The sequence below is a fragment of the Pseudorca crassidens genome, chromosome 18 (genome assembly GCF_039906515.1).
Source record: "Pseudorca crassidens isolate mPseCra1 chromosome 18, mPseCra1.hap1, whole genome shotgun sequence".
NCBI lineage: Eukaryota > Metazoa > Chordata > Mammalia > Artiodactyla > Delphinidae > Pseudorca > Pseudorca crassidens.
The window spans coordinates 10,539,894-10,557,698 of record NC_090313.1 but is presented as its reverse complement, the minus strand read 5'-3'; the positions used below and the strand labels follow the sequence as shown (position 1 = coordinate 10,557,698).

Sequence of the window (17,805 nt, the reverse complement as noted above, 5' to 3'; positions counted from 1 at the left end):
ATTAAGTTAAATTAATAAATTTAAAGGAGTTACTGTCCTAAGAAACATTATTATATCTGTTCTTAGGATAAAAGCACACAACTTGTGAAAAGATTTTTTTTTTTTTTAGAATGAAAATTGCAAGAAATTAGTTTAAAATGCTTGTTTTCCAAAAGAACTTGTAATTGGATTTGTGAGGCTAGCAGGTAAGACAACAAGAGACTGCCAAATTTCTGAAGCTCAGGAGAAAAATAACTGAACAGAAAATGACATGCTTAATATAAATGGAACAATGGAAATTGTTCTGCCCTTTTAATTCAATGAATAATGTATGAACATTTATAGGTGACAAATTATAAATGAGCTGATTGTACTATGCAGGTCTGAGAAGATAAAATAGTAGAGATACTGCCCATATGTGCAAAGATATTTGAAATATATTATCCAAGATTTGTGTTGCAGACTCTATTTCATAATTTCAGAGAAACATAATGGATATTCATGAGAAAATGAATGCATATTTATCACAGAAGAAGATAACAGGACAAATGCAATTCAGGCAACACTATTCTCCTAAATGAAATTCAGGTTAAATAACACCCAAATAAATGATGACCTGCATCATTCCAGAGGTGTCTGTAAATCACCTACTCTTAGTCTATAGTGTAACTTCAATATTCTAGACAGTTAAAGAGCAAACTTTGGAGATGGATCATTGAATAATCAAGAATGTCATTACTGTGTTATTTTTTCACTCAGCAAGATACTGCCCAAATCCTATAGGAACTCATGAAAAAGCTACAGCCAAAAGATACTTATTTAATTAAAGTTTCCCAGAAAATGAAATTAAACTTAATGACAATATGAAAGACTGCTGGTAGAGCAGGATAAGTTACTTTCATAATTCAGTCATTTCTTGTGATTGAGATGAAATACGGTTGTCAGATTTTGTTGGAACTAAAATAAATGGCTCTTTCACTTAATTTCATTTTAACAAATATCATAAAGCCAAATGTCTTCAGAGGAACACAGAAATCACTTTGCTAGAAAAGATAACTTCCTGTAGGATGGCAAAATGATTCTATGCTTATGAAAGCCCTTCTGCTTCAAAACACAGAACAATCATAGAAAAAGAGGAAACCAAAGAGACACCCTGGAGTTTCTAAATGAGGTAAACCTCTCTCTCGACCAGAAATGCAACAGGGATATGCTGTTATAACTTCATTGTTCTCCTCTCTCTCCCACCAATTTATGAGTTTCTTAAAAGAGGAATTTTGTTAAAATTGTGAATCTTCTGTGCATAAGGCTGTGCTGATAAACTTCTGTTAAACATACAATCTAGTGGATATACAGATATATTTATATTTTTTATATAATAATAGGACAGTATTGTTCAAGTTTTATTCTTTATTAAGAAAATGAGACTATACATTGTAAAATATAATTATGTTCATTATAACATGTGATTTTATGTATATTAATGACAATGACTTATCTTAGATCAAAATGAAACTCTTACAAAAGAAAGTAACTCTTTACCTCTTTATGTTTATGTAGAGCCTAGAAAACAAAGAATAGTTTTCCCTGTTTCTCAACTAATTCTAAATTTACGTTAGTTGATCCAAAGTAATAAACAAGTCCCCAGCTTCACAGTAGAAGCTAAGCAGGTTAATTTATGCTTAAAGGATGTTTTTTAGAGTGCACGTTGACTCCTATTGGGTAGAGTGGTTTATTTTGGATTTTCAAAATAATTTATTCTGGAATATGTGGGAACTCAAGAAATTACTTCTCTGAAAGCTCATGGCCTCTTGTGATCTATTTTAAAGGTAAACATTTCAAAATATTACATAATGCTATTACCTTAAACACTATGTCATTATAGTCCATAAACTTGAACTGCTGTTATTATAGCCATTTTGAGGATTAAATGAGATAATGAATTCCTTTAAAGCACTTGGCAACATAATGGAACCTCTAAAAAAATGGTAGCTATTATGTTGTTAGTCTTACTATATTTGAATTTAACCCATGGGGATGTTAGTTGGCATGCTCTGTGTTTCTACAGCTTAAACCAAGATCAAGCTCAATGCTTATTTTCATAAATAAAATTTCACTGGGACACAACCCTTCTGAGGCCACATTCACTTTTTGCACAACAGCAGTAGAGCTGAGTAGTTGAAACAGAGGGCACGTGGCCTGAAAAGCCTGAAATGTTTACTATCTGGCTCTTCAAGAAAAAGTCTGTTGACTCCTGGCTTAAGCCCAAACCATCTTTACCAATTTTTTTAAAAGAGAGTATTTCATAAAAAATTAAGTGTGATTAAAATGACTTATCCACACTCATTTAAAACAAACCATGTGCAAGTTTCTGATACAAAGAAAAGAGATAATGTGATTTGAATAAAGAGCAAACATGCTTTGGGAAACTCAGACACCCCAAATCGATAAATAGATGTGAACAAATTCTGAATGTTTCAGTAGTTCAAGAATAAAGTGATGTCTATACATTTTGTAAGTTAACTAAACCTCTACTATGTTGTTTATGAAAATCAAATTTACTTTCAGTGGTTTGGGAAGTGGGCAACAATTAATAGAAACACATGTGCCAGATTTTACTATACAATCCTCTCTTTCTGATTTTTTTTTTTAATAATCTTTTTTTAAAAGAATTTTTTTGTGTGTGGACCATTTTTAAAGTCTTTATTGAATTTCTTACAATATTGCTTTTGTTTTATGTTTTGGTTTTTTTGCTGTAAGGCATATGGGACCTTAGCTCCCCGACCAGGGATCAAACTCGCACCCCCACATTGGAAGGCGAAGTCTTAACCACTGGACAGCCAGGGAAGTCCCTCTTTCTGATTTTTTAAATTAAAAAATAGTACTATATACAAAAAAGAACAATGACAAGGATTTTTCAACTACCACTGGACGCCACCTATACACTTAAATAGTATCAATGAACTCTACAATATTAAAATATTTGAAATTTTGTTGGAATTTCTTACAGCATGATCATAAATCAGCTAACACACATAAACACATTAGGAAAGAGATCAATTTTGTTTATGAAAAAATTAGGTAAAATTTACTGGAGGATTCTGTTCTGTTCTTCTGTTCCCAGAATGGCTTATATATTTACTGTATAGGATTGATTTAGTACGACTGAGTATGCACACTGGGCTACAAAGGAAATGTTAATGGAATCTCTAAATATCCAGGGCTCCCTCAGAAGCAAATATAATTTGCTCCTTCCAGTGAGACAGGCATAAGGTCAATCACGTGTAGCCGTTTCTGTTTTTATTCTAGGCATTTCTGTCATCAGCCTTTTTGCCTCTGGTTCTAATACTATTGTGTAATTCTTCCACCTCACCTCTCTTCCCTCCTCATTCCACCCAGAGCCTTTAACTAACCTTTGGGTTTCTCGTTCCCTGTTAAACAATTTCTTCTTCACTCTGGATCTCTGAGCACAGAGTCCGCTTCTTCTATCCTTGTCTCTACCGGTCCTGTCCCAAATGCATGACTCCCCCCACTGCCCTGTCCAGAAAAGGATACTCATGCTCCAATGCCCCGTGTGGCCCATGGAGGACAAGGTGTGGATGAGGAAGAGATGCCCCACCCATTACTGCTCCACACCCCTTTGAGATGTACTCCGTCAGGTGAAAACCCCCTCTCCCACACTCTCCCCATGCCCTCGATAGAAGGCCCTCTATTGATCTCTATTCATTTCTCTGTCAGTCACTCCCACATGCCACTTACACTCCCTTCCAGAAGAACTGGCCTCAACGCTCAATGACGTGTGTCACTGTGAAGATTTAGCCAACACCATACCCCAACAGTTCCCTGCCATCTTTGCCTTGACTCCATCATTACGTCTGAGCCACCCACATCCATAGAACACCCTAGATTTTGTATTTAGTTACCCAGAATTATTCTGAAATATAAATCCTGCACCCCGCTCTCTGATCACAACCTTACCTTCTAGCTCTCTTACTCCATCCCTTTAACTATACCTGTTCTTTGACCACTGGAGACCCTTGATCCTTCATTTTTACTCTTTCATTCTCCTCTTATCTTCCCTCTTTTCATATCCAACCTAGACCACAGGGTCATCATTTCAACTCCTTTGCCAACCACCCATGTTCCCTGATCCCTTGTCTCTCAGCTCCACTAGACTGAAAAAGCTCTAGAGTTGGATCAATCCGAATGTTGCCTTTCTCCCTTTTATGAAAGGCCGAAAAAAGTCCCAGGCCTGTCTCAATTGGCATCACTATAAATTTGTAGTCTCAATCTTCAGTGCTGCATTCGATGTATCAGTCATTAGCTTTTTGTATTCTCCACATGACCCGTGTCCTATCTCTCTTCTCCACAAGCTTCCCACTTCACCGTCTCATCATCAGGCTGGATGAGACCTTGCTTCCTACTTCACAGGACAGACAGAAATTACTTGATTGGGATTCCTTCAAGTCCCATCCCTGTGTTAGAAATTCACCTGCAAGGATGACTCTTGGTCCATGTTCCCCTCTGCTTTCAATGACAAGCCATGCTTTCTGTGCTGGATTTGCAGCAAAATTATACCCATTTTTCAGGTGTTGGGCTGGACATAATTTCTTCATGAGCCTCTGTCATTTGTTCTCCACAGCATAAAAAGTTGTTATTGTTCACTGTCTATATTTTTGCTAAACTGTAAGCTCCATATACGACACAGCTATCAGGCAGTGTCACATCACAGAGACTCTACTACAGTGAAAGTCTAATACTAATGATATTTTCTTACAGGAAACAAACCTCCACAAGAGGGGAATTCATAAGTGACTCCTTTAAAGGTTCTTGACACCCACATAGATGTTTATATTCAATAGCTGTATACTATCAATTCTTTTTCTGAAAAGTTGATGTGTTGGTGGACTGACTTTTTATTAACCAAATCCATTTTTAAATGCACTGGGAGAATTCTGCATATATAAGGAACTCAACTATAAGGCAAATTGATTTTGTACATGAAAAGTGGTTTTGTAATAAAAATAATCACATTGCGGGCTTCCCTGGTGGTGCAGTGGTTGAGAATCTGCCTGCCAATGCAGGGGACACGGGTTCGAGCCCTGGTCTGGGAAGATCCCACATACCGCGGAGCAACTAGGCCCGTGAGCCACAACTACTGAGCCTGCGCGTCTGGAGCCTGTGCTCTGCAACAAGAGAGGCCGCGATAGTGAGAGGCCCGCGCACCACGACGAAGAGTGGCCCCCGCTTGCCGCAACTAGAGAAAGCCCTTGCACAGAAACGAAGACCCAACACAGCCAAAAATAAATAAACAAATATTAAAAAAAAAAAATCACATTGCGATGTTTCTGCTTTTTAAGTTGTCTTTTTCATATATTGGATTTCTTGAAGGGTAGCACAGCTGGATATGCATTCCTCACTTATATGATGAATGGGTTTTGAAAGAGCTGTCTGTCAATTTTTACATAAGTACATAACCACTGAATTCTAAGATATATTTTAGAAATAATTTTTTACAATGAAAAAAAGTAGTGGTCTCTGGAAATCATTAAAAAATATTTAAGAATCAAATATTAACAAAGTTACCCCAGCAGTAAGAAGTCTATTACAAAACTCTGGTATGGGATGCGGAGTGCTGGATGATGCTAATTTAATCACTAAACCTACCTGTTCCTGACTGGACATCTTTAGTGCAGGTTGCAACACTTCAGATTTTTAGAACAGAAATCCTTCAGTTTCTCCCCAGCCCCCTCCCTGGTACTGTTGAGCTGACTTGCTCATTTATAATATTCTGAATCTGTGCTTTGCTTACACTTAGGAGGAAACAGACTAACACAACATGACAAAGGAGAGAAAATGAGAGGTTGATAGGAAAACAGCAAGATGACCAGAGTAACCGTAGGGCAAGGTTACCGTGGCAATGTGACACACTGTGGGAAAGATCACTCAGGCCCAGGGCGACAGGAAACAAATCAGGCAACACGGTGACCAAGGGAAACACCTCTGAAGCAGACAATGAATCAGCTTTGGTCAGAGTCAAGTAATTAACAAACTGCAATTTTCACATTGAAAAAAGGTGCTATGACTAGCCGAGGTTTTCGTCTACCTTGAAGAGTGATCTGCACCCCGTGAGCTGCTTACCTCCGCAAGATAGAACTCGTCGTATTGCCTTCTGAAGGTTTCTCCTTTGTGATAGTTGCTGGCAGCCACTATCACGTCCACAGTCACCATGCTCAGGATGAACATGTGGAAGACGGATGACCGCATCATTTGCTGAGGAGGCAAAACAGATGGACTCTTAACAAAGAAACAAAGCCGTGATTCAACAGAACTATGTGCTTAGGCCTTGGTCTGCAACATCTTTGTGATATGCTGCTGTGCAGAACAGTCTTTTTTAAAAGAAAATTTATTTTATTGAAGTATAGTTGATTTACAATGTTGTGTTAATTTCTGCTGTACAGCAAACTGATTCAGTTATACATACATACATTGACACATTCCTTTTCAGATTCTTTTCCATTATGGTTTATCACAGGATATTGAATATAGTTCCCTGTGCTCTACAGTAGGGCCTGTTGTTTATCCATTCTATATAATAGTTTGCATCTGCTAATCCCAAACTACCAATCCTTCCCTCCCCCACTCCCCTGCCCCTTGGCAACCACATGTCCAGAACAGTCCTTCTAAGATAACTTGATGAATGTCACTAAATAGTGAGCAAAGGAATCATTTTTCTGCAGGCAGCTAAAAAATAACTGGGGAGAGAGTTTCAGAGACTTTTGGTTAAAAGTTGAAAATACATTTCATTGAACTTGTATACAGCCTGTATCTTAATTTTCACTGATTAGTTAGGAAGCTTTTATACTTACTACTGACTCTATGCAGAAATTATTTTTGGAAAGCTGATACCACATAACAAGTATTGCTCTATTCTGTTAAGAGAAAGAGCTACTGCTGAGGAAAGCATTTTAGAGATAATCATAAAAGCAGAAAAGTGGGAGAAACCTAAGACCTATTTATTTTTAAATTTATTGCCTCTGTAAATTATTTATTTCTTTAAATTACTATTTTTAATAATTTACTCTCTATGTTTTAAACCACTTTTTGAGGTATGGTTGACTTTAAAAAAAGTGGTACATATTGAATGTATACAACTCAATGAGCTCGGGGGTAAAAATACACCCATGAAACCATCACCATCATCAAGGCCATATACATATCCGTCACCTCCCAAAGCTTCCTTTCAACTCCATTATTATTATTATTAGTGGTAAGAACACAACATAAGATCTATCCTCTTAGCAAATTTTAAATATACAATAGAGTACTGCTAACTACAGGCACTTATGCTGTATAGTAGACCTTCAGAATTTATTTATCTTATATATTGGAACTTTGTACCCTTTGCATAAATATGTTATTGAAAATTATACTACAACTAATAATAGCTAATGTCTATATTTATAATTATTATATGCCTGGAGCTGTTGTAGGTGCTTTACATAAATTAACTCATTTAATGTCATAATGGCCCTAGGAAGTTACTCTAACTTTATAGAGAAGGAAACTGAGGCTCAGAGAAGTTAAATAACTTCCTGTCTCACACACACATGTTGAAGATGGAACCACAATTTGGACCCAAGTCTGGTCCAAGTCTGCTGCCTACACTGAGGTGAAATAATTAGGCATTCCAAAAAAATGACTATTATTATAATAGCTACCATGTATTGAATACTATAAGTATGTTATTTATTTCATTTCTTTTCATCTCCACCATATACACAGTGGGATATATTACTCACTTCTTCCAGTGAGCTCAGAAAGATTAAGTCATTTGTCCAAGGTCACACAGCAAGTATACAGCAGAGCCAGGCTCCGTACCCATGTCTGTTTAAGTCCATTCTGGTAGCCCCTGCCCACTGTGGGGTAGGAAGTATATAAAAGGACAGAGTAGAAGCTGAAGGCCCTGGGCAGAAGAAGGAGGAGAGAGAGGCTGACCACATAACAAACCACTGAATCACATCCCTTGGCGCCAACTGCCCAGGGACTGGTGCCACCATGTAGCAGGGTCTCGCCTGTTCTTAGTACTTACAAACACATAAGGACACCATTTGATCTCGACCTGAGACTCCTTCGGTCTTTGCAACTGAAAGAACATAACTAAAGCAGAACCTAAGAACAGAAAAAGAGGCAAAGGATGCCTCTGAGCCCACCACTGGCTCTCTGCATCCACATATGCACATTCATATGGCTTCATGACCCTGCAGTCAGCAACAGCACGGGCTCTGAGCCAAAGTGCGTGGAGCTGAAACTCTACCACATACGAACTCTGGCCCTGAGCAAGATACTTAAACCTCTCTGTGCCTCAGTTTTCCCATCAGTAAAATGGAGACAAAACTGGCTACTCTAAAAGTTGTTATCATAAACATGTAAATATCTGTAAGCTCTTACATCAGCACTTGCATATTATAAATGTTCTATTAAGATTTGCAGTAAAAAAAATGAAGTTCTGTGAATGAGGTATTTTTCTGTTCAGGAATGAGAAATAAATTGTACTAGGTCAAAGAATTAATTATGTTGTATATTTGAGTCCAGAGCCAAGTGAGATAAATAAAAGTAATAAAGTCTAATAATGTGAGAGATGTCAGAGCCATTGGAAAAGCAGATATCTAGTAAGGTTGTGTGTCACCATGGCTACTGATGCATTCTTACATCCATTTATTTGCCCTTGACTTTATTTTATGGGTAATACAAAATCAAGTTCCAGAACTGTCAATCAACATATTTAAATGCACATCAATTTGCTTGCAGGAACTACTGACCTTCATAAAGTAGATAAGCAAATCAGTGGCCAAGTTTCTATCCTCATTAGAATTTTTATTTAGTCTTTCTTGCATTGTGAGAGTTAAATTCCATAACTATTATTCCTTTTCTATACTCTTTTCAATATAATGTTCTATTAAAAACATTTCAACTGATTTCCACTTCATCTGCATGACAGAAAAGCCACAACTTTCTATTTTCCTTAGCTGTGGATTTATGTCTTAAGTAAACTGTTATTACTGAAAGGTCCAAACAAAGCTTTTAGCCATGGCTGTCAAAAAACTTTTAAATTGGTTTTGTAACTGTCACAGCTTCACTTTGGTGCTGTCATTATAATTAGATTATTTTTTGTCTGAATGTCTACGTATTCCTGTTGGTACAGAGTCATTAAAGTAATCACTTACAATGGATTTTGATACGCTATAATCACCATTGCTCGGCTGACTTTCTCCAAAGTAATAACTTTCAAATATTAAGTAAGAATTAAGGTAATCAGTATGTGCAGTAGCCAAATTTAAATAATAAAACCAGTAACTTTAGGTTTAAAGATAGAGCTAGCTACATAAACCACTTCAACTCAATCCAATGAAACCAACGTTTGAACTTGGCTACAGGCTTCCTTAGTGCAGAACGGCTGGCAACATTACACTTAGAGTCACGCTTACATCCATAGGACAGTCCAAATTTATACCCCGTGATTTTTCATTTTGTTATAAAAATTAATGTAAAGGAAAATGTTAAAGTTGTAAGTGCCACAAAATATTATATAACTTGAGATTTTCACAATTGTATGATTTAATATGGATGTAGGCTATATAAACTTACACATACATATATGTATGTATATATGTATATGTGTATATATATTTATATACGTATATATATCTATATATTTATAGATATACTTAAGACTCTTCAGATCCTGCCTACACGTTAGCTTTTTAAAAATTCCCTTCAATTGCAATGTCTTTTTTTTTTTTTTTTTTTTTTTTTGCGGTATGCGGGCCTCTCACTGTTGTGGCCTCTCCCGTTGCGGAGCACAGGCTCCGGACGCGCAGGCTCAGCGGCCATGGCTCAAGGGCCTAGCCAATCCGCGGCATGTGGGATCTTCCCGGACCGGGGCACGAACCCGTGTCCCCTGCATCGGCAGGCGGACTCTCAACCACTGTGCCACCAGGGAAGCCCTGCAGTATCATTTTGATTTATACTTTTAAACCATCAGAAAAATTTTGCACATGTTTTGAGTTTGGCTTTGATCCAAGACCTACTGATTTCTGTATGTGACAGTTAGAATTATCAAAATATGAAGAAGAGACTATAGCAGAATCATCCCCAAGGCAGCAATGTCAGGAATGCTCAGAAGCCTTGTTACGCAAAGTGTAGTCCCTGGACCAGCAGCTTCCTGGGAGTGTGTTAGAAATGCAGAGACCTACTGAATCAGAATCTGCATCTTTAGCTGTGATTAATGTGGATAGTAAAGTTTGAGAAGCTCTGTTGTAGAGGAAACTCCTAAGTAGCAGGTTAAACTGGGTGACCTATAAAATGTTTTACGCATTCACAATTTTATGATTCTAAAAGCTTGTAATCACTGACTAAAACATATAACAAATACTGGCTGGCATATTATGGCTCTATATTAAGAAACATCATCACAAAAATGGATGCCCACCTCCCCATGCCTCAACTCCAAGATGAAAAATCAATTAAACCGGGAAGCTTCCGGGAAGATGGCGGAAGAGTAAGACGCGGAGATCACCTTCCTCCCCACAGATACACCAGAAATACATCTACACGTGGACCAACTCCTACAGAACACCTACTGAACGCTGGCAGAAGACCTCAGACCTCCCAAAAGGCAAGAACCCCCCCCCCCCCCACGTACCTGGGTAGGGCAGAAGAAAAAAGAATAAACAGACACAAAAGGATAGGGACGGTACCTGCACCAGTGGGAGGGAGCCGTGAAGGAGGAAAGATTTCCACACACTAGGAAGCCCCTTCACGGGCAGAGACTGCGGGTGGCGGAGCGGGGGAGCTTAGGAGCCGCGGAGGAGAGCGCAGCAACAGGGGTGCGGAAGGCAAAGCGGTGAGATTCCCACACAGAGGATCGGTGCCGACCAGCACTCACCAGCCCGAGAGGCTTGTCTGCTCCCCCGCCGGGGCGGGCGGGGCTGGGAGCTGAGGCTCGGGCTTCGGTCGGAGCGCAGAGAGAGGACTGGGGTTGGCGGCGTGAACACAGCCTGCAGGGCGTTAGTGCGCCACGGCTAGCGGGGAGGGAGTTCCGGGAAAAGTCTGGACCTGCCGAAGAGGCAAGAGACTTTTTCTTACCTCTTTGTTTCCTGGTGCGCGAGAAGAGGGGATTGAGAGCGCTGCTTAAAGGAGCTCCAGAGACGGGCGCGAGCCGCGGCTAAAAGCGCGGACCCCAGAGACGGGCATGAGACGCTAAGGCTGCTGCTGCCGCCACCAAGAAGCCTGTGTGCGAGCACAGGTCACTCTCCACACGCCCCTTCCGGGGAGCCTGTGCAGCCCGCCACTGCCAGGGTCCCGGGACCCAGGAACAACTTCCCCGGGAGAACGCACGGCGCGCCTCAGGCTGCTGCTACGTCACGCCGGCGCTAGTCACGCCGGCGATACGTCACGCCGGCCTCTGCCGCCGCAGGCCCGCCCCGCACTCCGTGCCCCTCCCTCCCCCACCCCCGCCCCGCCCTGAGTGAGCCACAGCTCCCGAATCAGCGGCTCCTTTAAATCCGTCCTGTCTGAGCGAAGAACAGACGCTCTCCGGCGACCGACACACAGAGGTGGGGCCAGATCCAAAGCTGAGCCCCTGGGAGCTGTGAGAACAAAGAAGAGAAAGGGAAATCTCTCCCAGCAGCCTCAGAAGCAGTGGATTAAAGCTCCACAATCAACTTGATGTACCTGCATCTGTGGAATACCTGAATAGACAACGAATTATCTCAAATTGAGGAAGTGGACTTTGAGAGCAAGATTTATGATTTTTTTCCCCTTTTCCTCTTTTTGTGAGTGTGTATGTGTATGCTTCTGTGTGAGATTTTGTCTGTATAGCTTTGCTTCCACCATTTGTCCTAGGGTTCTATCTGTCCGTTTTTTTGTTTTATTTTTTTCTTAATATTTTTTATTTTAATAATTTTATTATATTTTATGTTACTTTATTTTATTTTACTTTATCTTCTTTCTTTCTTTTTTTCCTTCCTTCCCTCCTTTCTTCCTTCCTCCCTCCCTCCCTTCTTTCTTTCTTTCTTTCTACTTCTACTAATTCTTTCTTTCTAATTTTTCTCCCTTTTATTCTGAGCCGTGTGGATGAAAGGCTCTTGGTGTTGCAGCCAGGAGTCAGTGCTGTGCCTCTGAGCTGGGAGAGCCAACTTCAGGACACTGGTCCACAAGAGACCTCCCAGCTCCACATAATATCAAACGGCGAAAATCTCCCAGAGGTTTCCATCTCAACACCAGCAAGATACAGTGCTGGACACCCTATGCCAAACAACTAGCAAAACAGGAACACAACCCCACCCATTAGCAGAGAGGCTGCCTAAAATCATAATAAGTCCACAGACACCCCAAAACACACCACCAGACGTGGACCTGCCCACCAGAGAGACAACATCCAGCTTCATCCACCAGAACACAGGCACTACTCCCCTCCACCAGGAAGCCTACACAACCCACTGAACCAACCTTAGCCACTGGGGACAGACACCAAAAACAACGGAAACTACGAGCCTGCACCCTGCAAAAAGGAGACCCCAAACACAGTAAGCTAAACAAAATGGGAAGACAGAAAAACACACAGCAGATGAAGGAGCAAGATAAAAACCCACCAGACCTAACAAATGAAAAGGAAATAGGCACTCTACCTAAAAAAGAATTCAGAATAATGATAGTAAAGATGATCCAAAATTTTGGAAATAGAATAGAGAAAATGCAAGAAACATTTAACAAGGACCTAGAAGAACTAACGATGAAACAAGCAATGGTGAACAACAAAATAAATGAAATGAAAAATACTCTAGATGGGATCAGTAGCAGAAAAACTGAGGCAGAAGAACGGATAAGTGACCTGGAAGATAAAATAGTGCAAATAACTACTGCAGACCAGAATAAAGAAAAAAGAATGAAAAGAACCGAGCACAGTCTCAGAGACCTCTGGGACAACATTAAATGCACCAACATTTGAATTATAGGGGTTCCAGAAGAAGATGAGAAAAAGAAAAGGACTGAGAAAATATTTCAAGAGATTATAGTTGAAAACTTCCCTAATATGGGAAAGGAAATAGTTAATCAAGTCCAGGAAGCACAGAGAGTCCCATACAGGATAAATCCAAGGAGAAATATGCCAAGACACATATTAATCAAACTGTCAAAAATTAAATACTAAGAAAACATATTAAAAGCAGCAAGGGAAAAACAACGAATAACACACAACGGAATCCCCATAAGGTTAACAGCTGATCTTTCAGCAGAAACTCTGCAAGCCAGAAGGGACTGGCAGGACATATTTAAAGTGATGAAGGAGAAAAACCTGCAACCAAGATTACTCTACCCAGCAAGGATCTCATTCAGATTTGATGGAGAAATTAAAACCTTTAGAGACAAGCAAAAGCTGAGAGAGTTCAGCACCACCAAACCAACTCTACAACAACTGCTAAAGGAACTTCTCTAGGCAAGAAAACAAAAGAAGGAAAAGACCTACAATAACGAACCCAAAACAATTAAGAAAATGGGAATAAGAACATACATGTCGATAATTACCTTAAATGTAAATGGACTAAATACTCCCACCAAAAGACACAGTTTGGCTGAATGGATACAAAAACAAGACCCATGTATTTGCTGTCTACAAGATACCCACTTCAGACCTACAGACACATACAGACTGAAAGTAAGGGGATGGAAAAAGATATTTCATGTAAATGGAAACCAAAAGAAACCTGAGGTAGCAATTCTCATATCAGACAAAATAGACTTTAAAGAATATTAGAAGAGACAAAGAAGGACACTACATAATGATCAAGGGATCAAGCCAAGAAGAAGATATAACAATTGTAAATATTTATGCACCCAACATAGGAGCACCTCAATACATAAGGCAAATACTAACAGCCATAAAAGGGGAAATCGACAGTAACACATTCATAGTAGGGGACTTTAACACCCCACTTTCATCAATGGACAGATCATCCAAAATGAAAATAAATAAGGAAACACAAGCTCTAAATGATACATTAAACAAGATGGACTTAATTGATATTTATAGGACATTTCATCCAAAAACAACTGAATACACTTTCTTCTCAAGTGTTCATGGAACATTCTCCAGGATAGATCATATCTTGGGTCACAAGTCAAGCCTTGGTAAATTTAAGAAAATTGAAATTGTTTCAAGTATCTTTTCCGACCACAACACTATGAGACTAGATACCAATTACCAGAAAAGATCTGTAAAAAATACAAACACATGGAGGCTAAACAATACACTACTTAATAAAGAAGTGATCACTAAAGAAATCAAAGAGGAAATCAACAAATACCTAGAAACAAATGACAATGGAGACACGACGACCCAAAATCTATGGGATGCAGCAAAAGCAGTTCTGAGAGGGAAGTTTACAGCAATACAATCCTACCTTAAGAAACAGGAAACATCTCAAATAAACAACCTAACCTTGCACCTAAAGCAATTAGAGAAAGAAGAACGAAAAAACACCAAAGTTAGCAGAAGAAAAGAAATCATAAAAATCAGATCAGAAATAAAAAGAAATGAAGGAAATGATGGCAAAGATCAATAAAACTAAAAGCTGGTTCTTTGAGAAGATAAACAATATTGATAAACCACTAGCCAGACTCATCAGGAAAAAAAGGGAGAAGACTCAAATCAATAGAATTAGAAATGAAAAAGGAGAAGTAACAACTGACACTGCAGAAATACAAAAGATCATGAGAGATTACTACAAGCAACTCTATGCCAATAAAATGGACAACCTGGAAGAAATGGACAAATTCTTAGAAATGCACAACCTGCCAAGACTGAATCAGGAAGAAACAGAAAATATGAACAGACCAATCACAAGCACTGAAATTGAAACTGTGATTAAAAATCTTCCAACAAACAAAAGCCCAGGACCAGATGGCTTCACAGGCGAATTCTATCAAACATTTAGAGAAGAGCTAACACCTATCCTTCTCAAACTCTTCCAAAATATAGCAGAGTGAGGAACACTCCCAAACTCATTCTAAGAGGCCACCATCACCTTGATACCAAAACCAAATAAGGATGTCACAAAGAAAGAAAACTACAGGCCAATATCACTGATGAACATAGATGCAAAAATCCTCAACAAAATACTAGCAAACAGAATCCAAAAGCACATTAAAAGGATCATACACCATGATCAAGTGGGATTTATTACAGGAATGCAAGGATTCTTCAATATATGCAAATCAATCAATGTGATAAGCCATATTAACAAATTGAAGGAGAAAAACCATATGATCATCTCAATAGATGCAGACAAAGCTTTCGACAAAATTCAACACCCACTTATGATAAAAACCCTGCAGAAAGGAGGCATAGAGGGAACTTTCCTCAACATAATAAAGGCCATATATGACAAACCCACAGCCAACATCGTCCTCAATGGTGAAAAACTGAAAGCATTTCCACTAAGATCAGGAACAAGACAAGGTTGCCCACTCTCACCACTCTTATTCAACATAGTTTTGGAAGTTTTAGCCACAGCAATCAGAGAAGAAAAGGAAATGAAAGGAATCCAAATCGGAAAAGAAGAAGTAAAGCTGTCACTGCTTGCAGATGACATGATACTATACATAGAGAATCCTAAAGATGCTACCAGAAAACTACTAGAGCTAATTAATGAATTTGGTAAAGTAGCAGGATACAAAATTAATGCACAGAAATCTGTGGCATTCCTATATACTGATGAAAAATCTGAAAGTGAAATCAAGAAAACACTCCCATTTACCACTGCAACAAAAAGAATAAAATATCTAGGAATAAACCTACCTAGGAGACAAAAGACCTGTATGCAGAAAATTATAAGACACTGATGAAAGAAATTAAAGATGATACAAATAGATGGAGAGATATACCATGTTCTTGGATTGGAAGAATCAACATTGTGAAAATGACTCTATTACCCAAAGCAATCTATAGATTCAATGCAATCCCTATCAAACTACCAATGGCATTTTTCACAGAACTAGAACAAAAAATTTCACAATTTGTATGGAAACACAAAAGACCCCGAATGGCCAAAGCAATCTTGAGAAAGAAAAACGGAGCTGGAGGAATCAGGCTCCCTGACTTCAGACTATACTACAAAGCTACAGTAATCAAGACAGTATGGTACTGGCACAAAAACAGAAGATCAGTGGAACAGGATAGAAAGCCCCGAGATAAACCCACGCACATATGGTCACCTTATCTTTGATAAAGGAGGCAGGAATGTACAGTGGAGAAAGGACAGCCTCTTCAATAAGTAGTGCTGGGAAAACTGGACAAGTACATGTAAAAGTATGAGATTAGATCACTCCCTAACACCATACACAAAAATAAGCTCAAAATGGATTAAAGACCTAAATGTAAGGCCAGAAACTATCAAACTTTTAGAGGAAAACATAGGCAGAACACTGTATGACATAAATCACAGCAAGATCCTTTTTGACCCACCTCCTAGAGAAATGGAAATAAAAACAAAAATAAACAAATGGAACCTAATGAAACTTCAAAGCTTTTGCACAGCAAAGGAAACCATAAACCAGATGAAAAGAGAACCCTCAGAATGGGAGAAAATATTTGCAAATGAAGCAAATGACAAAGGATTAATCTCCAAAATTTATAAGCAACTCATGCAGGCTTAATAAGAAAAAAACAAACAACCCAATCCAAAAATGGGCAGAAGATCTAAATAGACATTTCTCCAAAGAAAATATACAGACTGCCAACAAACACATGAGAGAATGCTCAACATCATTAATCATTAGAGAAATGCAAATCAAAACTACAATGAGATATCATCTCACACCAGTCAGAATGGCCGTCATCAAAAAATCTAGAAACAATAAATGCTGGAGAGGGTGTGGAGAAAAGGGAACCCTCTTGCACTGTTGGTGTGAATGTAAATTGATACAGCCACTGTGGAGAATAGTATGGAGGTTCCTTAAAAAACTACAAATAGAACTACCATATGACCCAGCAATCCCACTACTGGGCATATACCCTGAGAAAACCATAATTCAAAAAGAGTCATGTACCAAAATGTTCATTGCAGCTCTATTTACAATAGCCCAGAGATGGAAACAACCTAAGTGTCCATCATTGGATGAATGAATAAAGATGTGGCACATATATACAATGGAATATTACTCAGCCATGAAAAGAAACGAAATTGAGCTATTTGTATTGAGGTGGATAGACCTAGAGTCTGTCATACAGACTGAAGTCAGAAAGAGAGAGACAAATACTGTATGCTAACACATATATATGGAATTTAAGGGAAAAAAATGTCATGAAGAACCTAGGGGTAAGACAGGAATAAAGACACAGACCTACTAGAGAAGGGACTTGAGGATATGGGGAGGGGGAAGGGTAAGCTGTGACAAAGGGAGAGAGAGGCATGGACATATATACACTACCAAACGTAAAGTAGGTAGCTAGTGGGAAGCAGCCGCGTAGCACAGGGAGATCAGCTCGGTGCTTTGTGACCCTAGAGGGGTGGCATAGGGAGGGTGGGAGGGAGGGAGACGCAAGAGGGAAGAGATATGGTAACATATGTATATTTATAACTGATTCACTTTGTTATAAAACAGAAACTAATACACCATTGTAAAGCAATTATACTCCAATAAAGATGTAAAAAAAATAATAATAATAAAAAAATCAATTAAACCAGTTTGGCTTCATGAGACAAAAGTATGTGTTGGTTTTTCAACCATTTGGAGAGGATTATGAAGATACCAGCACAAACTCTTTCA

General features: G+C 38.9%; 1 protein-coding gene across 8 annotated transcripts in view; it reads right to left on the bottom strand.

Moving 5' to 3' along the window:
- NALCN (sodium leak channel, non-selective) overlaps positions 1-17,805 on the bottom strand; it is a 292,929-nt gene that overhangs the window by 165,397 nt on the left and 109,727 nt on the right. For all 8 annotated transcript variants that reach the window (XM_067713361.1, XM_067713362.1, XM_067713364.1 and 5 more), the window contains one exon: positions 6,118-6,249. In XM_067713361.1, the coding sequence (XP_067569462.1) occupies positions 6,118-6,249 (132 nt within the window). The remainder of the gene's footprint in view (positions 1-6,117; positions 6,250-17,805) is intronic.